At 46.8% G+C, this 25,628-nt stretch overlaps 2 protein-coding genes across 2 annotated transcripts in view; both read right to left on the bottom strand.

Annotated features, from left to right (window-relative positions):
• LOC311102238 (guanylate cyclase soluble subunit alpha-2-like) overlaps window positions 1-11,425 on the bottom strand; it is a 50,386-nt gene extending 38,961 nt beyond the window's left edge. The window contains 3 exon segments of the mRNA XM_084143497.1: window positions 3,041-3,168; window positions 6,573-6,634; window positions 10,735-11,425. Coding sequence (XP_083999623.1) covers window positions 3,041-3,168; window positions 6,573-6,634; window positions 10,735-10,971 — 427 coding nt within the window. The 5' untranslated portion in view covers window positions 10,972-11,425.
• Window positions 11,426-13,718: 2,293 nt separating this feature from the next.
• The window catches only part of cwf19l2 (CWF19 like cell cycle control factor 2), a 30,746-nt gene continuing 18,836 nt past the window's right edge, over window positions 13,719-25,628 (bottom strand). The window contains exons 12-19 of the mRNA XM_084143020.1: window positions 22,453-22,581; window positions 21,968-22,105; window positions 18,030-18,242; window positions 17,711-17,827; window positions 17,433-17,588; window positions 17,274-17,354; window positions 16,981-17,082; window positions 13,719-16,170 (exon numbers count right to left, since the gene is read on the bottom strand). Of these exons, the coding sequence (XP_083999146.1) occupies window positions 16,030-16,170; window positions 16,981-17,082; window positions 17,274-17,354; window positions 17,433-17,588; window positions 17,711-17,827; window positions 18,030-18,242; window positions 21,968-22,105; window positions 22,453-22,581 (1,077 nt within the window). The 3' untranslated portion in view covers window positions 13,719-16,029. The remainder of the gene's footprint in view (window positions 16,171-16,980; window positions 17,083-17,273; window positions 17,355-17,432; window positions 17,589-17,710; window positions 17,828-18,029; window positions 18,243-21,967; window positions 22,106-22,452; window positions 22,582-25,628) is intronic.

Below are 25,628 nucleotides of genomic sequence, written 5' to 3'. Positions count from 1 at the left end.
GAAGTAGAGGCAAATGGAGGGAGGGAGGTAGATGGAGATGGTGGTAGGTAGAGGAGCTGGAGGGAGGGAGGTAGAGAGAAATGGAGGGAGGGAGGTAGACAGATGGAGGAAGGGAGGGTGATGGATGGAGGGAGACAGATGGAGGGAGGGAGAGGATGGGAGGGAGGGAGGTAGAGGGAGATGGAGCGAGGGAGGTAGATGGAGATGGCGGGAGGGAGGTAGGTAGAGAGAGATGAGGGAGGGAGGTAGACAGATGGAGGGAGGGAGGGTGATGGAGGGAGGTAGATGGAGATGGTGGTAGGTATTGGAGATGGAGGGAGGTCGAGAGAGATGGAGAGAGGGAGATGGAGGGAGGGAGGTAGACATATGGAGGGAGGGAGGTAGACGGAGGGAGGGAAGGAGATAGCGAGCTATGGAGGGAGGGAGGTAGACAGATGGAGGGAGGGAGGGAGAGGGAGATGGAGGGAGGAACGTAGACCAAGGGAGGTAGAGAGAGATGGAGGGAGGGAGGGAGGTAGAGAGAGATGGAGGGAGGAGGTAGATGGAGATGGAGGGAGGTAGATGGAGGGAGGGAGATGGAGGGAGGGAGGGAGGTATAGAGAGATGGAGGGAGGGATGGAGGGAGGGAGGGAGGGAGGGAGGGAGGGAGGTAGACAGATGGAGGGAGGGAGGGAGCGAGGGAGGGAGATGGAGATGGCGGGAGGGAGGGAGGTAGAGGGAGATGGAGTGAGGGAGGTAGAGATGGAGAGAGGGAGGGAGGGAGGTAGACAGATGGAGGGAGGGAGGTAGACAGATGGAGGGAGGGAGGGAGGTAGACAGATGGAGGGAGGGAGGTAGACAGATGGAGGGAGGGAGAGGATGGGAGGGAGGGAGGTAGAGGGAGATGGAGCGAGGGAGGTAGATGGAGATGGCGGGAGGGAGGTAGGTAGAGAGAGATGAGGGAGGGAGGTAAACAGATGGAGGGAGGGAGGGTGATGGAGGGAGGTAGATGGAGATGGTGGTAGGTATTGGAGATGGAGGGAGGGAGGTCGAGAGAGATGGAGAGAGGGAGATGGAGGGAGGGAGGTAGACGGAGGGAGGGAAGGAGATAGCGAGCTATGGAGGGAGGGAGGTAGACAGATGGAGGGAGGGAGGGAGAGGGAGATGGAGGGAGGAACGTAGACCAAGGGAGGTAGAGAGAGATGGAGGGAGGGAGGGAGGTAGAGAGAGATGGAGGGAGGAGGTAGATGGAGATGGAGGGAGGTAGATGGAGGGAGGTAGATGGAGATGGAGGGAGGGAGGGAGGTATAGAGAGATGGCGGGAGGGAGGTAGACAGATGGAGGGAGGGACGGAGGGAGGGAGGGAGGGAGGTAGACAGATGGAGGGAGGGAGGGAGGGAGGGAGGGAGGGAGGGAGGGAGGGAGGGAGGGAGGGAGGGAGGTAGAAAGCAATGGAGGGAGGGAGGTAGAGAGATGGAGGTAGAGAGAGATGGAGGGAGGGAGGTAGAGAGATGGAGGGAGGGAGGTAGATGGAAATGGAGGGAGGGAGGTAGATGGAGATGGAGGGAGGGAGGGAGATGGAGCGAGGGAGGGAGATGGAGATGGCGGGAGGGAGGGAGGTAGAGGGAGATGGAGTGAGGGAGGTAGAGATGGAGAGAGGGAGGGAGGGAGGTAGACAGATGGAGGGAGGGAGGTAGACAGATGGAGGGAGGGAGGGAGGTAGACAGATGGAGGGAGGGAGGTAGACAGATGAAGGGAGGGAGGGAGGGAGGGAGGGAGGGAGGGAGGGAGGGAGGGAGGGAGGGAGGGAGGGAGGGAGGGAGGGAGGGGGGGAGGGAAGTAGAGAGACAGAGAAGGAGAACACTGATTAACAGGTTGTGCTTTAACCTATTAACCATCAGTACTGCAGCACAACACAGAAGAATGAAGGGAGGAGAAAGAAGGATTAGGAGAGAGGATGGAGGAAGGGAGGGAGGATGAGAGGTAGGAGAGCCAGGAAAGGGAGAGGAAGGAGGAAGGGAGGGAGGATGAGAGGTAGGAGAGCCAGGAAAGGGAGAGGAAGGAGGAAGGGAGGGAGGATGAGAGGTAGGAGAGCCAGGAAAGGGAGAGGAAGGAGGAAGGGAGGGAGGATGAGAGGTAGGAGAGCCAGGAAAGGGAGAGGATGGAGGAAGGGAGGGAGGATGAGAGGTAGGAGAGCCAGGAAAGGGAGAGGATGGAGGAAGGGAGGGAGGATGAGAGGTAGGAGAGCCAGGAAAGGGAGAGGAAGGAGGAAGGGAGGGAGGATGAGAGGTAGGAGAGCCAGGAAAGGGAGAGGATGGAGGAAGGGAGGGAGGATGAGAGGTAGGAGAGCCAGGAAAGGGAGAGGAAGGAGGAAGGGAGGGAGGATGAGAGGTAGGAGAGCCAGGAAAGGGAGAGGATGGAGGAAGGGAGGGAGGATGAGAGGTAGGAGAGCCAGGAAAGGGAGAGGATGGAGGAAGGGAGGGAGGATGAGAGGTAGGAGAGCCAGGAAAGGGAGAGGATGGAGGAGAGAAAGAGAACAGCATAAAGAGGTAAAGAGGTAAAGAAGTGTGTGTTTGTCAGAGCTCCACCGAGATGTCTCTCCTCCTCATTAGAAGGTACCAGAGGGGTTAGTGTGCATGCATGTGGAGAGGTTCCTTTTAGTTGCAAAGTGCAGCTGAAGAATCATTATAGTGTAAGCATTATAAACCACACACCCATTACACACACACACCTTTATATTCGTGACATTTCAGGACTTTTGGGGGAGTCAAAATGACACACACACACTTTTGGACATAAATCAAACCATTAATCAAACACTGATACATGAAAAAGCACACACTATACCTTAGTAAGCATAGTTAGCAGACAGCATTAATCAAACTCCTTGAAATGTGCACACAGAGACTAAGCAGAGAGCATAGAAGTCCTTAAAAGCACACACACACACACACACACATTAAGCAGGCAGCATCAATAACATCCAAGGTTATTCTGCCAACACACAACTCTATACCGATTGGCCACACACACACGACACACACGGCAGAGTGATACTGACCCTGTAGAGTAGCCATGTACTGTAGTATTCCTGAGATGTCCGCCTCTTCTCCAGAACCAGAATTATCCACAAAGGGACACTTCTCCAAAGTAAAACTTTTATTTTCCTCCTTCCCATCCTCTCTGCACCTTTGACACACACACACACACACACACACACACACACACACACACACACACACGGAATGGAGACAGAGAGATGATATAACAGGCTAGAGAGTGCCTCATTGCTGGTTTGTTTATAAACCAATGGGGCATTACTGTAATATTGATCTGGGCATTACTGTAATACTGACCTGCTATGTCTAATGAGCACATTTACCACCCTACTAGACACAGATCACACACACATACACAATTCACAAACACACATACACACATACGCACATGTATACACACACATACACACACACACAAACACCGAGCATAGAACAGAAACTCACCAACACAACACACAGACAGTAATACTTAAATATACTGAACAAAAAATAAACGCAACATGCAACAATTTCAACAGTTTTACTGGATTACAGTACATATAAGGTAATCAGTCAATTGAAATAAATAAATTAGGCTCTAATCTATGGATTTCAAATGACTGGCAGGGGTGCAGCCATGGGTGGGCCTGGGAGGGCATAGCCCACCCACTTGGGAGCCAGGCCGACTCACTGGTGAGCTAGGCCCAGCCAATCAGAATGAGTTTTTCCTCACAAAAAGGGCTTTATTACAGACAGAAATACTCCTCAGTTTCATCGGCTGGTCTCAGACAATCCCGCAGGTGAAGAAGCCGGAAGTGGAGGTCCTGGGCTGGCATGGTTACACGTGTGGGCTGGCGTGGTTACACGTGGTCTGCGGTTGTGAGGCCAGTTGGACGTACTGCCAAATTCTCTAAAATGACGTTGGAGGTGGCTTATGGTAGAGAAATGAACATTACATTCTCTGGCAACAGCTCTGGTGGACATTCCTGCAGTCAGCATGCCAATTGCACGCTCCCTCAAAACTTGAGACATCTGTGGCTATTGTGTGACAAAACTGCACATTTTAGAGTGGCCTTTTATTGTACCCTGCACCAGGGACGGCTTGTTCAATAGGGCGATATGGGCGAAGCACTGCCAAACGGGAAAAGGAAGGGATTTTTTTCCTAATCAATTATATCACGGCAACAGCAGTTATCAGTGTTCACGTCTGATCTGCCAGCCACTAAATGTCAAATCAGGCTAAAGTCGTGCTTCAAATGGCCCCGCCCGTTTTTGGGGCGATTTCAGTCAAGTAGAAAATCGCCCAGAAGTCTCTCATAGCCTGTCATGTAAAATCTATTTTTTTCACATTTCAAAGCTTTCAATACATTCTCTATGGGTGTCTGTGGGCTTGCACTTACGCGCTTTCGTCATACGTGACGTAACGTTGAACGTAACTAAGACAATGGCGGCTACCAGCGTCTCTGTTGCGACCTGCAGTGCGGCGTTATTTTATGTTTTTAATTTGTAGACTTAGTTTACAAACATTCTGCCAACCATGGATTTCCAGTGGTTGGTTTTGGACTGATCTTGTTGATCGTGTACATACCCGCTACGAACGGACAAAATAATGAAAACGCTGCTGGCAGCTGAATCCCAATACAGCTGGGAGACTTGGCTGGATGAGTCCCGGACAGAGAAGTGGAGCCGGCCACCTTCACCCTGGTCAGAGCGGACCGCGATCCTGGTAAGAGAGCGACTCTGTACCCCGACATTGAACTGCTTTCTGTGTCATTGCGACCTTACTATCAATTCAATTCAATTTAAGGGCTTTATTGGCATGGGAAACGTGTGTTAACATTGCCAAAGCAAGGGAAGTAGATAGTAAACAAAAGTGAAATAAACAATAAATATTAACAGTAAACATTACACTCAGAAGTTTCAAAAGAATAAAGACATTTCAAATGTCATATTATGTATATATACAGTGTTGTTACAATGTGCAAATAGTTAAAGTACAAATGGGAAAATAAATAAACATAAATATGGGTTGTATTTACAATGGTGTTTGTTCTTCACTGGTTGCCCTTTTCTTGTGGCAACAGGTCACAAATCTTGCAGCTGTGATGGCACACTGTGGTTTTTCACCCAGTAGATAAGGGAGTTTATCAAAATTGGGTTTGTTTTCGAATTCTTTGTGGATCGCTGTAATCTGAGGGAAATATGTGTCTCTAATATGGTCATACATTTGGCAGGAGGTTAGGAAGTGCAGCTCAGTTTCCACCTCATTTTGTGGGCAGTGTGCACATAGCCTGTCTTCTCTTGAGAGCCAGGTCTGCCTACGGCGGCCTTTCTCAATAGCAAGGCTATGGTCACTGAGTCTGTACATAGTCAAAGCTTTCCTTAAGTTTGGGTCAGTCACAGTGGTCAGGTATTCTGCCACTGTGTACTCTCTGTTTAGGGCCAAATAGCATTCTAGTTTGCTCTGTTTTTTTGTTTGTTCTTTCCAATGTGTCAAGTAATTCTCTTTTTGTTTTCTCATGATTTGGTTGGGTCTAATTGTGTTGTTGTTGTTGTTGTTGTTGTTGTTGTTGTTGTTGTCCTGGGGCTGTGTGGGGTCTGTTTGTGTTTGTGAACAGAGGCCCAGGACAAGCTTACTTAGGGGACTCTTCTCCAAGTTCATCTCTCTGTAGGTGATGGCTTTGTTATGGAAGGTTTGGGAATCGCTTCCTTTTAAGTGGTTACTATCTGCCCCGTGAGTTCCCCCAATTGTTTGTTACCGTTGTGTACTGTTGATAATCACAAGTTTACTGGAGAACTGAGACCAAGTAGAGACTTTGGACAGGGTGGATATGGTATAATAAAGGCAGTTTATTCAGAGGTAAAGATATCTGGAATCGCGTGCACGGACTCGTGCACGTGTGTAGGTCACCTAAATCATCAGAAAAATTGCCCCTCCTGAGAATTTTTTCAGGAGCCGCCACTGCCCTGCACCTGTGTAATGATCATGCTGTTTAGTTAGCTTCTTGATGTGCCACACCAGTCAGGTGGATGGATTATCTTGGCAAACGAGAAATGCTCACTAACAGGAAAGTAAACAAATGTGTGCACAAAGTTTGAGAGGAATAAGCTTTCTGTGCATATGGAACATTTCTGGGATCTTTTATTTCAGCTCATGAAACATGGGACCAACACTTTACATATTGTGTTTATATTTTTGTTCAGTATAATTCAAAACAAGGACACAGCGCAATGTTCACACAAAATACAAACACGTGTTATGTAAAGGATGAATTAGTTACATGGTTTTCTCATTTATAACACTTAGATGAGCTAAAACAGTACAGTGGCCTTGCTCTTATGTGACCTCAGTATGTTACTAGAAACCATTACTCACAGTATCCTTATTCATTCTTCCCAAAGGCCTATAGCTACCTCTACTACACCATTCTCAAGGGTGCAGACACACGCACACACACATACACACAGACACACACACACACACACACGCATACACACACGCATACACACACACACGCATACACACACACACACACATAGCACAGCAGTCCTTACCTGATCTCTTTCTGTCTGTAGAACTCTAAGGTTCTCTGTAAAGACTGTTGAACCATCTGCGTCTGAAAGAAGATTAAAAAACAAATGTCATTGGGACAGCAACCTCTGGTTGCTTGTTCGAATCCCCGAGGCGACAAGGCGAAAAGTCTGTTGATGTGCCCTTGAGCAAGACACTTAACCCTAATTGCTCCAGGGTCGCCGTTGATAATGGCAGACCTTGGCCATGGCCCCACTCTGAGGGAGAGTTGGGATATGTAAAAAAAACATTTCCAATTCACACATTCACATTAATACACACTTGTACATGTGTGGAATAGGACAAATATATAGTGCATTCGGGAAGTATTCAGACCCCTTGACTTTTTCCAAATTTTTTACATTACAGCCTTATTCTAAAAAATATATATATTTTTTTATCCTCAGCAATCTACACACAATACCCCATAATGACAATGCAAAAACAGGTTTTTAGAAATGGGCAGTGAGGTCACCAAGAACCTGATGGTCACTCTGACAGAGCTCTAGAGTTCCTCTGTGGAGATGGGAGAAACTTCCAGAAGGACAACCATCTCTGCAGCACTCCACCAATCAGGCCTTCGCGGGAGAGTGGCCAGACGGAAGCCACTCCTCAGTAAAAGGCACATGACAGCCCGCTTGGAGTTTGCCAAAAGGCACCTAAAGTCTCTCAGACCATGAGAAACAAGATTCTCTGGTCTTATGAAACCAAGATTGAACTCTTTGGCCTGAATGACAAGCGTCACATCTGGAGGAAACCTGGCACCATCCCTACGGTGAAGCATGGTGGTGGCAGCATCATGCTGTGGGGATGTTTTCCAGCGGCAGGGACTGGGAGACTAGTCAGGATTGAGGGAAAGACGAACGGAGTAAAGTACAGAGAGATCCTTGATGAAAACCTGCTCCAGAGCGCTCAGGACCTCAGACTGGGGCGAAGGTTCACCTTCCAACAGGACAACAACCCTAAGCACAAAGCCAAGACAACGCAGGAGTCGCTTTGGGACAAGTCTCTGAATGTCCTTGAGTCCGGACTTGAACCCGATTGAACATCTCTGGAGAGACCTGAAAATAGCTGTGCAGCAAAGCTCCCCATCCAACCTGACAGAGCTTGAGAGGATCTGCAGAGAAGAATGGGAGAAACTCCCCAAATACAGGTGTGCCAAGCTTGTAGCATCTTACCCAAGAAGACTCGAGGCTGTAATCACTGCCAAAGGTGCTTCAACAAAGTACTGAGTAAAGGGTCTGAATAATCATGTAAATGTGATATTTCTGTTTTTTATATTTAATACATTTGCAAAAAAAAACTTTTTTGCTTTGTCATTATGGGGTATTGTGTGTAGATTGATGAGGGGATAATAAAAAAAAAATCCATTTTAGAATAAAGTCAAGTGGTGTGAATATTTTCCGAATGCACTGTAAGAACACTGATGTCCTTGTCAGGTCAAGTGGTCACTAAAAACTCAGGCCCTAAATATAAAAACAGATCATTTCAACAGCCTGCATTTAATGCTGACATCTAACGCTTTAATAACATTCCAGCAATGTATTACTGGCACACAAAAAAACGATCCTTTCCTATCAACAATAAGAAATAACTACAGAAAGCTCTAAATATTCCAAATCCAGCTTTAACTCTAAATCCCTCTGCAGTGGGCTCTGACTGAGACAGTGTGTGTTTGAGTGTGTGTGCCTTCGTGTATGTGCGTGTTTGTGTGTGTGAGAGAAAGAGAGAGAGAGACACTGAGCCAGAGGGAGAGGGTTTAACATGATGAACATTAATACAATCCTGTAGCAACACTGTGTCAGTCTGGGGTCACCCTACGGCCTCTGTTGAAACCTGGTGTGCAGGAGACCAGCATCTGGCTTATCCAACTGTATACATAGTAGGCATTGTGTGTGTCCTATGAGAGTGTCCTTGTCTTAGCCATTCATTCACAGAACATACGTCATCGACACACACATTCACTCTCTCCACACATTACCATCAGCAAACCAGTAAACACAATGACGAGCACACATCTTTTATCACATTTCACTGACAAGACAAGCAAACATCCACATCACAAAGTCTTGTTCATTAATCAATACACACACACACACACACTATGAAAAGGTGGGTTGGCTTGTTAACACATAGTGGATCAGCTGGCTGATCCATACAAACACAATGAAAAATGTGTCAATTAATTTGTGTCTTTAGTTTTACTCTCTCCATATCTCTCAAGCAGTTCTCCTCTCTCCTCCTTTCTCTCTCCACAAGCAGTTATCCTCTCTCCTCCTTTCTCTCTCCTGAAGCAGTTCTCCTCTCTCCTCCTTTCTCTCTCCTGAAGCAGTTATCCTCTCTCCTCCTCTTTCTCTCTCTTCAAGCAGTTCTCCTCTCTCTTCCTTTCTCTCTTCCCAAGCAGGTCTCCTCTCTCCTCCTTTCTCTCTCCTGAAGCAGTTCTCCTTTCTCTCTCCTCCTTTCTCTCTCCTCAAGCAGTTCTCCTCTCTCCTCATTTCTCTCCCCTCAAGCAGTTCTCCTCTCTCTTCCTTTCTCTCTTCCCAAGCAGTTCTCCTCTCTCCTCCTTTCTCTCTCCTCAAGCAGTTCTCCTCTCTCCTCCTTTCTCTCTTCCCAAGCAGTTCTCCTCTCTCCTCCTTTCTCTCTCCTCAAGCAGTTATCCTCTCTCCTCCTTTCTCTCTCCTCAAGCAGTTCTCCACTCTCCTCCTTTCTCTCTTCCCAAGCAGTTCTCCTCTCTCCTCCTTTCTCTCTCCTCAAGCAGTTCTCCCCTCTCCTCCTTTCTCTCTCCTCAAGCAGTTCTCCTCTCTCCTCAAGCAGTTCTCCTCTCTCCTCCTTTCTCTCTCCTCAAGCAGTTCTCCTCTCTCCTCATTTCTCTCTCCTCAAGCAGTTCTCCTCTCTCCTCCTTTCTCTCTCCTCAAGCAGTTCTCCTCTCTCCTCTAAGGCAGTATGTTTGTATGTGAGTGTGTCAGTGTACTGCTTTAATTAGGGAATGAAGTGCAAACTGGCTGGGCTCCATGTCCCACAGTACACACACAGCTCCATGTCCCACAGTACACACACAGCTCCATGTCCCACAGTACACACACAGCTCCATGTCCCACAGTACACACACAGCTCCATGTCCCACAGTACACACACAGCTCCATGTCCCACAGTACACACACAGCTCCATGTCCCACAGTACACACACAGCTCCATGTCCCACAGTACACACACAGCCTTTGAAGTTCATGAATCACACTACTTTAGAACAGTTATGGGTCTCTCCACTAACTACCACCTCCCTGCATATGTTTGTGTTTGTGTTTATGTGGTATAATGTGTGGAGACAGTGGGAGGGTATGCCCATTTGTGTGTGAAGATGCTGTGTGTGTGTCCTCTGTTCTGGGTCACCGTGGCTGGCCTGGTTGACAGTATCAGGAATGTACTTGGTCCAAGTACATTCTCTGTCCTCCCGGTCATGGTTGACTGAGAGAGGGTCGTTGTGACTGTAAGCCTCTTATTACAGGTACTGAGGCACCGACCCAGACCCAGACACACACACACTAATTCTGACAGAAGCAGGTATCATAAATATTTTCATTTCAAAGTGGGTTGTGGCGTCTCTGCTTTTGGCCAGGGAGTAGCAAGCTAAACACTTCCCTTGGACCAAGGAAATTAAAACCAGTCTTGTATTAGAACAGGATATCTTTAATCACCATAATCATCATCATCAAATGCATCTCTAATATCTAGCTTATGTCCTAGTTTCTATTCCTTAACCTACACGGTTCTGAAAACACAGGTTAATGATGCTGTAAGGTGGAGGCCTCCCAACCAGGGATTTTATTTCACCTGTCCACCTCTTTCACATCAGTGCAGATGGAGGAGAGGAGGCTAGAGGGAAACATCTACACTACACACAGTAAACATCTACCTTCAGTACACTCACCAGAACTCACCAGAACAACCCCATCACCCAGTAAGGAGTGAAATAGAATAGGCCGAACCAACTACCCATTCTTCTCTCTCTCTCTCTCTCTCTCTCATTATTCTAACAGTCATCTCTAGGGTGCTGGCCCTTGTGTAATCACGCAGGTGATGCATGCAGAGGGGAGAGAGGAACACCGGAGAAAATCTCTATCTGCAGTTGTTGTTACTGTATCCTACCGTGGGCGACGTTAACCTCCTCAAGCTCTCCCCGAGCGAGTCCAGGTTCACGCGCTTCCGTCTGGTCGCCCGTTTGGGTCCCGGTGCGTCCTCGAACGGGCACGCGAGCTTCTCCACGGGGCTCTTGCCGTTCCAGATGCGTGAAAATGGACAGGAGTCGCCATCATCTCCGGGGCTCTCCAGGCACTCCGAGCCCATCGAGCTGAACGACTCCGACGAGATCTTGCGCGAGGACATGCTGCTGCTGCTAAGCACGAGAAGTCCGTGCGCGTACGCGTGCGGCGACGAAACACACGGCCACGGGGACTCATCAGATTCACTTGCGTGGAAAAGATGGGGAGGCGCGCGCGCCGGTCAAGAGCGACACTAACGGCACGCGAGCATTTAGAGAAAAAACCTATTCCCCAAACAAAGATGCGCTCGCGTCGGCCAGAGAGAGGGACTAGATTCACCAGCTGAATCTCATGTCTAACGGTTTTAACTCTTGTACTTTTTGTTTTCCCTTTTAGAAGTATTTTGCCTGCTGCGCACCTCGCCACTATCACATCCTCTGCGGCTTCACGGCTTTCTGACTCTCTCTCTCTGTGTTTTAACTATTCAATTATGTCATTCCTTCATCCCTGCAGTTAGCTGGATGTATTCCTCTCCTAGTGCGGTGCGGGCCCGAGGAGGATCGGAAGATACCGAGAGATGCTCGCGCAGTCAGCATGCAGTCAAACATCTGCTCGAGCTGCTGCCTAGTGGAGTTCTATCTGTCCACTCTGCTCAAGCTCTACAGCATCACTATTCTACCGCCACCCGCCACAGCCAATCAGATATAATATCAGACTAACCCCCCCCTCCCCCCTCCCCCCCATCCATATGTGAGGGAGAATTGAGTCAGGGGCTAGGCTAATGTATGGCGCAGATACTGACGGAGGAGACGCTAGAGTACTACAAGCAACTGCAGGAGAACGAACACCATAACCTACAAATCAAATAGGCATAGTGTTTGCATGTGATTTGATCCTTAATTATTTTCAATTGCCACACAATATGCAAGCTGGCCCCACTGTGCAATGCCAGCAGAACATATTCAGTGTGTTTGTATCCTAGACCAACTTGCCATAATCAACTGAATACTGACCGATGTAAATAATGTACTTCTTACTTTACTCGAGGTCATTGAGATAAAACAATAATTTAAGGTAGACTTGGTTCTAGTAGGCTAGACTATGATATAGTACACCACTAAAGTCAACGGGTGTCTTTGGTTCGCACAGCCTCCTCTCCTATAAGAACCGGCTCTCTGTCCCCATAATAAACACATGATAAAAGGTAACTGACGTTATTAGGGTAATTAAAATCGCGGAACCGCAGCATGCGACAGGGCGGAATTCATGTTGAACACTAATCGCTTCAGTGACCTTGACCTGCCCATGTGCCTGACTATACCCCCAGCCTGAGACACAAAAACGGAAGACAACAGGATAGTGCTTACATACACTCTGGATAAACACACACTGCATAAATATGCAAAACATATTTACACATACACAGCGGTCATTTTCCTGGATGTGCAATTATTTAAAAATATATATTTGCCAAAGCAGTGTGCCCTGACCCAAAAAGATGACATTGAAATACACTATATAGACAAAAGTATGTGGGCACCCTTTCAAATTAGTGGATTGTCTATTTGTCACACCTGTGCTGACAGGTGTATAATATTGAGCACACAGCCATGCAATCTCCATAGACATACATTGACAGTAGAATTGCCTTACTGAAGAGCTCAGTGACTTTCAACGTGGCACCGTCATAGGATGCTACCTTTCCAACAAGTCAGTTCGTCAAATTTATGCCCTGGTCAACTGTAAGTGCTGTTATTGTAAAGTGGAAACATCTAGGCGCAATAATGGCTCAGCCGAGAAGTGGTAAGCCACACAAGCTCACAGAACAGGACCACGAGTGCTAAAGCGCGTAAGAATCGTCTGTCCTCAGTTGCAACACTCACTAACAAGTTCGAAACTTCCTCTGGAAACAACGTCAGCACAATAACTGTTAGTCGGGAGCTCATGAAACAGGTTTCCATGGCCGAGCAGCCTAAGATCACCATACACAATGTCAAGAGTCAGCTGGAGTGGTGTAAAGCTTGCCGCCATTGGACTCTGGAGCAGTGGAAATGTGTTCTCTGGAGTGATGATGCACGCTTCACCATCTGGCAGTCCGACAGACAAATCTGGTTTTGGTGGATGCCAGGAGAACGCTACCTGCCCAAATGCATTGTACCAACTGTGAAGTTTGGTGGAGGAGGAATAATGGTCTGGGGCTGTTTTTCCTGGTTTGGGCTAGGCCCCTTAGTTCCAGTGAAGGGAAATCTAAATGCTACAGCATTCAATGACACTCTAGACGATTCTGTGCTTCCAACATTGTGACAACAGTTTGGGGAAGGCCCTTTCCTGTTTCAGCATGACAATGCCCCCGTGCACAAAGCGAGGTCCATACAGAAATGGTTTGTCAAGATCGGTGTGGAAGAACTTGACTGGCCTGCGCAGAGCCATGACCTCAACCCCATCAAACACCTTTGGGATGAATTGGAACGCCGACTGCTAGCCAGGCCTAATCGCCCAACATCAGTGCCCGACCTCATTAATGCTCTTGTGGCTGAATGGAAGCAAGTCCCCGCAGCAATGTTCCAACATCTAGTGGAAAGCCTTCCCAGAAGAGTGGAGGCTGTTATAGCAGCAAAGGGGGGACCAACTCCATATTAATCCCCATGATTTTGGAATGAGATGTTCGACAAGTAGGTGTCCACATACACTACATTAACAAAAGTTAAACTTATCTAGCTACACCACCTCAATAACTATAAACAAATAAGGATATTTAATAAACCTGCAGCAACAATTTATCCATATCTCTCCAGACTAAAAGCAAGGGAAATCCTTGACCGTGTGTGCTCAGAGGATGGGTCTATTGTGTAATACCTTTAACAAATCATTAGATGATTAGGTTTATTGAAGATTATAATTAAATGTTACATGAAGAAGACAAAAATGCTGCTTACGCAATGCTTGTTACTATTGAAAGGGAACATAGCCTACAGTATGAAGACTCGTCCCTTCAGTTGACATTACCGAAAACCCAACTTCAATTTTAAAGCCATTATTTAAATTGTGGTGTATGTGTTACCCATAAAACCCCTCTTGGCTGAATATTCCATATGTCTCCTCCATCTCCCTCCAGATCAACAGGCAGTAATAACAGGGTTTTCAACAGTCAGTTACAGTTGTGATTCCCTTAAGGTATGCTTTTTGTAGAGATGTTGCGCAAGAGACAGCCAGTCATCACAATGCACCTAAATCCTACAGATATAATAAAACGCAGCCAAAGATAATGTTAATGTCAGTCAGAGGCACTAACGCTCACAACCAAAGGTAACATTGTTCCGTCAGTCACATGAAATTAGCAGAGCTAGCAGAGATGGTGCATGAAGTGGCTCCGAGGAGCCTACCGTTAAGTCACACAGAGCCTCACGTCATTCAGATATACACTCACCTCCCCCTTGTCTGATCTAGTTCCAACTGACTGTAGGCTAGTATCTCAGAACAAACGTAGGCTGGGTTTAGACAGGCAGCCAAATTCTGATTTTTTTCACTCACTAAATTGGTCTTTTGATCAATCACATCAGATCTTTTTCAGAGCTGATCTGATTGGTCAAAAGACCAATTAACCAGAATTGGGCTGCCTGTATAAACGCAGCCATATAGGCCGCGGAGGACTAACGCTGTCTGCTCTACCCTGTGTTTGTGTGTAAACCGTAAAACCAAGTTGAGCACTTGTCTGCACCGTACTGTGATAAACGCCACTGTTAACCAGAACTGGTCAGTTTAGTCATGGGATATGGCCTGACGGTGGGTGGGTGTGTGTGAGGGAGAGAGACAGAGAATGTGTGCGTCAGCAGGAGGGGGACAGTAGAGTGGAGCTTGGCTGTAAATCTGTCCCAGGTCCATCTAAGTGGGCATAACCACAGATCACTCGTCACCACTAGAATACCATTACTGATGACATGGGACCATTTACGGTCTACAACACACACATGGAGACATACAACCATTGACACACACGCGCGGGCGAGATGAGTGATAAGAGAAATATGGAGAGAGGAGAGGAAGAGAGAAAAGAGAGACTTAGATAATAGGATAGGGAGGAGAGAGAGCGAGTGAGAGCGGGGTCTTTCAGGGGACAGTAATAGGAGCCATTGGAGTGGTTTAGTCATGTCTAGACCAATCTAGTGTCTGAATGATGAAGGCAGCTGCTGGGTCAGGTTTGGCTGTTTAGCCACGAGTAAAAGTGTGTGTGTTCGTGTATGCGGCTGTGTTTTTGGTGTTTACAAGTTACCTGATGACAAAGCAGTAAATTAAATTAAAATAAATCTACTTATCTTTTTCTACTAGCACTGACTTTGCTGATAACTACTGTATTTTGAGGGGAACATGTACTTGCTACGATTGTGATATCTGGTTGTCTCACCCATCTCTTTTAAAATGAATGCACTAATTGTAAGTCACTCTGGATAAGAGCGTCTGCTAAATGACAGCAACGTAAAATGTAAAAGAACAGAATGCATCATTATCATTTTTTTTTTAACAGAGTAAAAAAACATATACCAACATACACAATTGTACATCAGCTTTTAAATCGTTGTATTTTATGGCCTTCTGCCCTTATTTAATCAGAATGGAGTAAAACAGTGTGTTGACAGAATCAGAGGGTTATAAAGCATACTCCTCTTAGTCTTAACCCATCAGAGGACGAGGCAGGGCTAACACCATACGGCTTGCAGTTACATCTACTGTATATTTAAGCAACAAGGCACGAGGGGTTGTGGTATATGGTCAATATACCACGGCTAAGGGCTGTTTACATTTTACATTTACATTTTAGTCATTTAGCAGACGCTCTTATCCAGAGCGACTTACACAACCCTGTCGAACCCACAACCCTGGCGTTGCAAGCGCCATGCTCTACCAACTGAGCTACACAGGGCTCAACGGATACAGTGCCTGGATACAGCCCTTAGCCGAAGCATATAGGCCATAAACCACAAACCCCAGAGGTGCCTTATTGCTATTATAAACCGGTTACCAACATAATTAGGGTAATACAAATACATGTTCTGTCATGCCCGTGGTATACGGTCTGATATACCATGGCTGTCAGCCAATCAGCATTCAGGGCTCTAACCACCAGGTTTATAATTTCAGATATACAAGGGGCTAGGGGTTTATTGAGACGTGTTGGTTGGCTGGTTCAGCTGTCCGTCTTGGTGCAGTCGAAGGGTTTCCACCACTGGGAGAACTCAAGGACTTTCTTCCGCTGGTTGTCAAAGTTCTCCCTGATGGACTTCCTCCATATCCTCGGCTCCACGTCCAACATCCCACCAACTATCTCCTGAAGAGAGGGGAGAGAAGGAGAGGGGAGAGGAGGAGAAGGAGAGGAGAGAGAAGGAGAGGGGAGAGAAGGAGAGGGGAGAGAAGGAGAAGGAGAGGGGAGAGAAGGAGAGGGGAGAGGTAGAGAAGGAGAGGAGAGAGGAGGAGAGGGGGAGAAGGAGAGGGGAGGAGGAAAGGGGAGAGGAGGAGAGGGGAGAGGAGGAGAGGGAGAGAAGGAGGAGGTGAGGGGGAGAGGAAGAAGGAGAGGGGGAGAGGAAGAAGGAGAAAGGTAGAGAGGGGGAGAGGTAGAAGGGGAGAGGTAGAGAAGGAGAGGGAGAGGGGAGAGGTAGAGAAGGAGAGGGGAGAGGTAGAGAAGGAGAGGGGAAAGAAAGAGATGAGGGAAAAGGAGAAGGATGGGGAAAGGAGGGAGGAGGAGGGGGGAAGGAGGAGGGAGGAAGGAGGGAGGAGGAGGGGGGAAGGAGGGAGGAGGAGGGGGGAAGGAGGGAGAAGGAGGGGAGAAGGAGGGGAGAAGGAGGGGAGAAGGAGGGGGAGAAGGGTTAGTGATTGGGCTCCCGAGTGGCGCAGTGGTCTAAGGCACTGCATCTCAGTGCTTGAGGCGTCAATACAGACCCCCTGGTTCGATTCCAGGCTGTATCACAACCGGCCGAGTCCCATAGGGCGGTGCACAATTGGCCCAGCGTCGTCCGGGTTTGGCCGGTGTAGGCCGTCATTGTAAATAAGTATTTGTTCTTAACTGACTTGCCTAGTTAAATAAAGGTAAAAAAATGCAGCAGACAGTAAAAGCGCCCCATAGTAGTTGTAATTCACTGACCTTGCCAAAGTAGTGGGGGAACTTGTGTTCGTTTTCAATGACGTGAGCAAAGCCCCCCTGAAGACCAAAGTCGACTGAGAAATACGGCAGACCCCGCGGCACCTGGCACAGAGAGAACACACTGTCATACACACTCACAGAATACACCCCCTTAAAAGCCCTAACTCAGGGACAGGCAACTGGTTCTGGAGCTTGGTATGGAGGGAAAGAGGGCTAAAGGCATTTCAGGAGTGAGGAAGGGGGAAAGATGTGACAAGAGGAACAGGGAAAGAGAAGATGGAGGTATAACTCACAGCATGGCGGATGTCTTTGGAGGAGAGATCCACAACCTTCTTATTCATCGCCCACTCCTCATCACATTCCATGATGGCTTTCTGTAGAACACACACACGTTATTAACCCACAGCTCATCTATTCTATAGATAGTTTTCTATAGGAAGACAAACACACACCTTAAAGTAGATAGGAGCCATGTCTCCCAGTTCTCTGGGTAAAGGGAGACACTCCAGGACCATGTGCTGGCGTCTCTTTGGGTTCATATGAGTCTCCATAAACACACAGTCCTGATCCTGAGACTCAAACATCTGCACCAATGCCCTGCGGAACACCTGCACACAGGACAAACACACAACGTCACACACAACCTCCATTCTCGACCAATCAGTGAAAATCTGAAAGGTGGGCGGGCATGTCTAGGCTATAGTAGAACCCGAGTTTTTGATTGGCTAACCTGGATCTCTGTCCACACGTCCTCGTCCAATCCAGTGGCAGAGCAGTGGTGTTGCAGCGGAGTGATCAGACAGTGACCCTCTGTCAGAGACACACCTCCAGGCAGGCTCAGATACACCTGCAGAGACACACTCATGGTCAGAACACACACACACAGTCAAACCAACCCTCCCCCCCACAGTCAAAACACACACGTCAAAAAACACACCCAGTCAAAAAACACAAACACAAACAACAAAAAACACACAGTCAAAAAACATACTAACCAATCTGACACTACAAATCCCAGGGGGCCAAACGCTCCTTCCCTACTTCCTCACCTTGGTTCCTATGGCAATGAGCAGGTGTTTCTGGAGCTCGGGGTTGCTGAAGCAGTGATGGCATTTCTCCATGGTAACGGCCAGTCGCCTGTGTTCCGCTATGGCTCTGCTCCTCATCCTGTCCTCGTCCCTCCCCTCCCCCTCTCTCTGAGCCGCGCTCGAAACAAACATGTCATCCAGGGTGTAGTTGTCATCGTCGGTCCTCCCCATCATCTGACAGAGGGGGAGGGAGGGAGAGAAATATGTTTGTTTGCTCACTGTTTGCCCAAAGTGTGATTATTAACTTATTATAGTGATTTCCCCAAATGAGTCGGTGCATGACCTAGAGTGGTTTTCAACACACACACACACACACACACACACACACACACACACGGAGAGAGAGAGACCCAAAGGGCTAGTCTCACACTAGACTAGAGTAATTAATCAGTCTATCAATACAAATCCATATTGCTGTAGCCGGGTCAGTTAACAGACGTCATTGTTAGATCAGTGCACGTCATTGTTGTAGCTCAATAAAGATCACACTAGGGAGCATCGAACAGCGGACGAATATTCCCACTTCACATTGCACACAGAAACAAGATAGGAGGGTGCTTTGAAAAGTTGTGTTTGTGTTGGTTAAGTTGTCATTTTGTCACTAAACCATGTCTATAGGATCTGATGGTTGAGTGTTGCTTGAAGGATCTTTTTTTTTAAATGGCAGTGACAGAGAGGCATCTCCATGGATACAGGGTGAGCTGTGGGGATGTGGTGTCTCCACACCCTGTCCTGACTGATTGACAGGTCGGGGTCTGTGTGAGAGCAGGCCTAGGTGTGTGTATGTACAACAACATGCCCGTCTAGTCTATTGTATGTGTGAGAGCATAGCGTGTGCATTCCATCACCTCATCACCCATGAAAATCCAACACCTCATTGGGTAGTCAGTCAGAACGGTATCACCCATACCACACCTCTACCAGTGCCTCCCTTTAGGAGGGAAGTCGACTCTAGAACAGGAACAAAAGGCTGATCTAATATCAGCTCTGATTTATCTACTCTAATTCCAGCTCTAATTTGATCTTTCTCTCTCAGACAGAGTACAGGGAGACATTCGCTCTAGCTAAAGCTGCTTACGGACACTAAGGCAGAGATGTGATAAGCGCATGTGTGACTGTGTGTGTGCTCGGCCAATGTGGGGTTTATATTGCCAGCCTTCACTCGGTGGATAATGAATCAATTTCCCACAGGTCTGTGTGTGTGTGTGTGTAACTGCCACACCTCACTGCTGGAGTTTTAGACAACTTCTACCTGGGCCGCAAGCACGCACGCACACACACACGCACGCACGCATATACCCTATTCCCTGAATGGGACTTTGCCTTGTTTCGATTGAGCAACAGTGGTGGGTGGTGGAACAGGGAACCAAGAAAGTGCAAAAAGCAAATGCTCCTGGAATCCGACCGCTTATGCCACAGAAGGTATAGGGAAGAAAATACAGTATCAGAGTATAAGACTAGCTATCCTTGTACCCTGGCCAGAGTATAAAAGACTAGCTATCCTTCTACCCTGGCCAGAGTATAAAAGACCAGCTATCCTTCTACCCTGGCCAGAGTATAAAAGACCAGCTATCCTTGTACCCTGGCCAGAGTATAAAAGACTAGCTATCCTTGTACCCTGGCCAGAGTATAAAAGACTAGCTATCCTTGTACCCTGGCCAGAGTATAAAAGACCAGCTATCCTTGTACCCTGGCCAGAGTATAAAAGACTAGCTATCCTTGTACCCTGGCCAGAGTATAAAAGACTAGCTATCCTTGTACCCTGGCCAGAGTATAAAATACTAGCTATCCTTCTACCCTGGCCAGAGTATAAAAGACCAGCTATCCTTCTACCCTGGCCAGAGTATAAAAGACCAGCTATCCTTGTACCCTGGCCAGAGTATAAAAGACTAGCTATCCTTGTACCCTGGCCAGAGTATAAAAGACTAGCTATCCTTGTACCCTGGCCAGAGTATAAAAGACTAGCTATCCTTGTACCCTGGCCAGAGTATAAAAGACCAGCTATCCTTGTACCCTGGCCAGAGTATAAAAGACTAGCTATCCTTGTACCCTGGCCAGAGTATAAAAGACTAGCTATCCTTGTACCCTGGCCAGAGTATAAAAGACTAGCTATCCTTGTACCCTGGCCAGAGTATAAAAGACTAGCTATCCTTGTACCCTGGCCAGAGTATAAAAGACTAGCTATCCTTGTACCCTGGCCAGAGTATAAAAGACTAGCTATCCTTATACCCTGGCCAGAGTATAAAAGACTAGCTATCCTTGTACCCTGGCCAGAGTATAAAAGACTAGCTATCCTTGTACCCTGGCCAGAGTATAAAAGACTAGCTATCCTTGTACCCTGGCACCATTGAAACATCAACATAAATACCAGGTCTAGGATTTAGGCATAGTGTAGATGCATTCAGCTGCTGAAAACATATTTACATACGGTGAGGGAAAACTAAACCCAGACAAACGTTGATACAGGAGACAGACGGCTAATATTTTAACACCATATATCTATTAACTGGTTATCAGACCATCTTGATTGAAGAAATCAAAAGTCAGATTTGGGTGGTGGTTGAGGAGTAACCAGGCCAGTGTTAAAGCCATAAGGACTAGGGTGGTGGGTGTTGAGACAATTACTTTCTCTCCATGCACATTATAAATATATAAATGACTAGATCTAGTATTTATAGTCACTATGCCATGGTAACCGTAGCAGTATTTATAGAGTCTAGTCCCTGCTTGTAGGCTTACAGTGGAGCTAAGGAGAGAGAGAGAGTGTGTGTGTGTGCGGAGCTAATGATATAGCCCACAGAGAGAGAGCTAAAAAAGGTGCAACTTTGTCGCTTTCATTTTGAATCACCATGGCAACTGACATCTCCTAGTTTATTAATAATGCTTTCTCTCTCTATACTTCTCGCCCTCTATCCATCGCTCTCTCTCCTTCTCTCTCCAACACAGACACACCTCTGTACTCCAAAATATTTATTCATATACTTAGAGAAAAAGAGAGCGATGAAAAGAGAGCGAGAGAGACTCACTTAAAACTGTAAGGATACCAATTCAGATTGATAAATATGACACACCCATCTGCTACTCTGTATGTTTCTAGTACACAGGAAGTGAGGCTGCAAGACTACACATCCCAGAAGGCTGTTCTCTCCATTCTGCCCTCAGGGGGAGCTGACATATTAACCTTGACTTATCCTGTCTCACAGACTGCACCAAAGACCTTCTACTAAGAGACACCGTAAGTATTTTCAATGGGAAAACCTATCAAACTGATACGAAAACTGATATGAATTGAAATAATACAAATTTGATGTGGGGGGGAAAAGTATTTTTTATTTTTTAAGAGATGCTAGGATAACGAGTAGTTCCCTCCTCCTCACTGATTGGGTAGCTACCCACTACAGTGTTCTGCTGTAACCCAAGGTTACCTACCCCAGCAACCCTAGAAATAGTCACTGCCAGAGCAATGCCTGTCTTGATAGGGGAACAAACTCTACTCTGCTAGTGGTTCTGCAGTGTGGACTCTAAATTTACATTTACATTTTAGTCATTTAGCAGACGCTCTTATCCAGAGCGACTTACAGTTAGTGAGTGCATACATTTTTCATACTGGCCCCCAGTGGGAATCGAACCCACAACCCTGGCATTGCAATCGCCACGCTCTACCAACTGACCTCAAATAAATGCAGATTAAAGGATTAAGCCAAAAAAAAAGATGGTCCAAAACTCTATAATAATAATAATAATAATATGCCATTTAGCAGACGCTTTTATCCAAAGCGACTTACAGTCGTGCGTGCATACATTTTTCTATGGTGTTCTAGGTTGCCAGATTGATGTCTTGGATGAGTACATTTACATTTTACAGACGGGAAAGGTTGTTTGTAGCGAATGCAGCGTACCTTGCCAGCCATGCGTGCGTAGAGGGAGTTCTGGTCCTCTGCAGAGCTCATCTTCTCCCTGCGGACCATCTCATGAAGACCCACACTGTCATCATCCTGGAAGTATCTCACACGCTCCCCATCCCTGTGGGTCTCAATCTGACCAGGAGAGAGAGACATGATTAGAATTCTGAAAATACCACTCTTTCCCCATCCCTATGTGTAACCAATAGAGATGGAGAGAAAGAGGGAGTGGGAGAAAAGAGAGATGCTGTAGACGAGACACTCTCTCTGTTACACTTCATAAAGTCATTATAAATCATAAACAGAGAATATACTTTAGATCTGTTTACATAAGCACAGTTAAGAGAGGGAGACTGTTTGTATTGTTGATGTGGCAAAATCAATTTGTGATACATCTCTTCACTCCCAGGTAAGTCCAGACAGAGGAGACACTCTGGCCTCATTTCACACAACCTATCATAACACACACACATACTCCTCACCGCCTTCTTTTTCCTACGTCCTCCTCTGGGCTCCTGGGGTTCTGAAGAGGCGTTGACCGGCCAGGCACGACCCGATTGGTCTGTTCTGAAGAGAAGTACTTCCTGGTCCTCCTCTGTTTGACCTGGAGGCTGAACAAAAAGAGAGGGAGAGGGTTATGAAGACTAACATAGAACAGAAAAAACACATGCAAGCACAACACTCAAACACAATTCATCACATAGCAGACATTACGGTAGCAGCACATTCATTATTCTACAGTAAAATAAAATTATCCAGTGTTATTGTAAGAGGAACACGACAGTTGATAAGGCCGTTTTTCCATGGCTGGGTGGGTTTACAGGAACACTTACACACAGAATAACGGCACACTGATAATGCAATAACTTACACACACCATCAAACAAGGCAACAGTAAACATGTTGTCCCCCCCCAGCCTAATTAGTGACATCAATTAGAGCTCAAACGGGACAGAAGATTTGATTGTTCAAAGTTTGGAATTTCAGTTGATTACTATAGCGCCCCCCTTAGGTCGATTAGTGTTATTTTGTAGATGCCGGAAATCTATGGCAAGATGCATCATTCACCCAAGTTTCGTCAAAATCAGGCCAGTGGTGACTGAGATTTTGCGTGTGACTAACGTACGAATGGATGGAGACAGATCCATAGTCCCGCCCTCCGATTTCATCATGGGGGACAATAACGTTGTTTAAGCCCTCCTAATTTCTACCAGCATGTTAAATGTGCAACCAGAGGAAAATAAACTCTAGACCACCTTTACTCCACACAAAGAGACGCATACAAAGCTCTCCCTCGCCCTCCATTTGGCAAATCTGACCATAACTCTATCCTCCTGATTCCTGCTTATAAGCAAAAACTAAAGCAGGAAGCACCAGTGACTCGGTTAATAAAAAAATTGTCAGATGATGCAGATGCTAAGCTACAGGACTGTTTTGCTAGCACAGACTGGAACATGTTCCGGGATTCTTCAGATAGCATTGAGGAGTACACCACATCAGTCACTGGCTTCATCAATAAGTGCATCGATGACGTCGTCCCCACAGTGACCGTACGTACATACCCCAACCAGAAGCCATGGATTACAGGCAACATCCGCACTGAGCTAAAAGGGTAGAGCTGCCGCTTTCAAGGAGCGGGACTCTAACCCGGACGCTTATAAGAAATCCCGCTATGCCCTCCGAAGAACCATCAAACAGGCAAAGAGTCAATACAGGACTAAGATTGAATCGTACTACACCGGCTCTGACACTCGTCGGATGTGGCAGGGCTTGAAAACTATTAGACTACAAAGGGAAGCACAGCCGCGAGCTGCCCAGTGACACAAGCCTACCAGACGAGCTAAACCACTTCTATGCTCGCTTCGAGGCAAGCAACACTGAAGCATGCATGAGAGCACCAGATGTTCCGGATGACTATGTGATCACGCTCTCCGTAGCCGATGTGAGTAAGACTTTTAAGCAGTTCAACATTCACAAGGCCGCAGGGCCAGACGGATTACCAGGATGTGTACTTCGAGCATGTGCTGACCAACTGGCAAGTGTCTTCAACATTTTCAACATGTCCCTGACTGAGTCTGTAATACCAACATGTTTCAAGCAGACCACCATAGTCCCCGTGCCCAAGGACACTAAGATAACCTGCCTAAATGACTACCGACCCGTAGCACTGACGTCTGTAGCCATGAAGTGCATAGTCACTTTAACTCTACCCACATGTACAAATTACCTCAACTACCTCAACTAGCCGGTGCCCCCGCACATTGACTCTGCACCGGTACCCTACTGTTATTTTATTTTACTTCGGCTCTTTTTTTCTCAACACTTTTTTGCTGTTGTTTTATTTTACTTTTTTATTACGAAATAAATGCATTGTTGGTTAAGGGCTGTAAGTAAGCATTTCACGGTAATGTCACCTGTTGTATTTGGCGCATGTGGCAAATAAAATTGTATTTGATTTGAGACAATAGAAATCATCAAAAGAAAAAGGACAGAGCCCTCCACACGACCTCCCCAATCAGTCTTGAGAGAGAGCTTGTATGACTGCTGGGTGTATCACTCACCATGATCAAAAAAGGCAACAGTAAACATGCAGTCCCCTACGAATGATGCAGCGCCCCCCTTGGGCCAATCAGTGTAATTTTGTAAACACGTCTCTATGGCAAGACGCATCATTCACCAAGTTTCGCGTGGGTTAGCTAGACTCATATCCCAGAGCATGTGTGCCAAATTTCAGCACTCTGAGTCAAACAGATCAAGAGATAAACACGTGCCCGTTATAGCGCCACTGCGTGGTTGATATGAATGTACTTTGTTATGTTGAGTCCTGACAGTGTTTGCAACATGTGCACTAAATTGTGTTACAATACGAATATCCTTGACTGATTTATACGCATTTGTGCCAGACCACGGCCACGTGAATGTTTATTGGTTGTTTTAGGTACTAGTCTGAAAACATTTGTCCATAGATGCCACATATCAAGTTTCGCGCAGATCGGTCATTCGGTGCCAGAAGATGAGTGTTTTCCACACAAAAAAACAATTCTCAAAATGGTGGAAAATCCATAATGGCAGACCTTATGGGTCCCTGAGGCACATTTCTTTCCTTGTGAGGAGATGGACCCATGTACTGAATTTGATGACTTCAGGTCAAACGGGGTGAGGTGCGTGACCTTTCAAAGTTTGCATTTTCAATCTCATTATAGCGCCACCATCTAGCCAATCAGTGTAATTTTGTAAATGCCAGATCTCTATGGCAAGACACATCATTCCCCCAAGTTTCGTCAAAATCGGGCTAGTGCTGTCTGAGATATCGCGTGTGGCTAACGTACGAGACCGATCCACAGTCCCCTCCCCGATTTCATCGTGGGGGACAATGAAGAGTGTGGAATAACTCCAACAGCCACACCCTCACTGAGGAGTCTGAAGAGATTATAGCAGATCTCACCAAGAGAGGAACAGTAATACATTAGCCTACTTCTCCATATTCTTATTCTCCTCACTAATGAAAAGAGAGGCAACACAGAAAAACCTAACTGAGGAGAGGCAGAGGAGAGAGTTCACAATCAGACAGCTCACTAGAGCAGGGTTCCCCAACTGGCGGACCTCTGACCATCCAGTCAAGAAAAGAAATTGGCCCGCGGCTGAATCGAGTTGGAGA

Source organism: Coregonus lavaretus (assembly GCF_964263955.1).
Source record: "Coregonus lavaretus genome assembly, chromosome: 26".
Taxonomy (NCBI): Eukaryota; Metazoa; Chordata; class Actinopteri; order Salmoniformes; family Salmonidae; genus Coregonus; species Coregonus lavaretus.
Note: the sequence above shows the minus strand (reverse complement) of the source record. Positions and strands in the feature narration are given on the sequence as shown.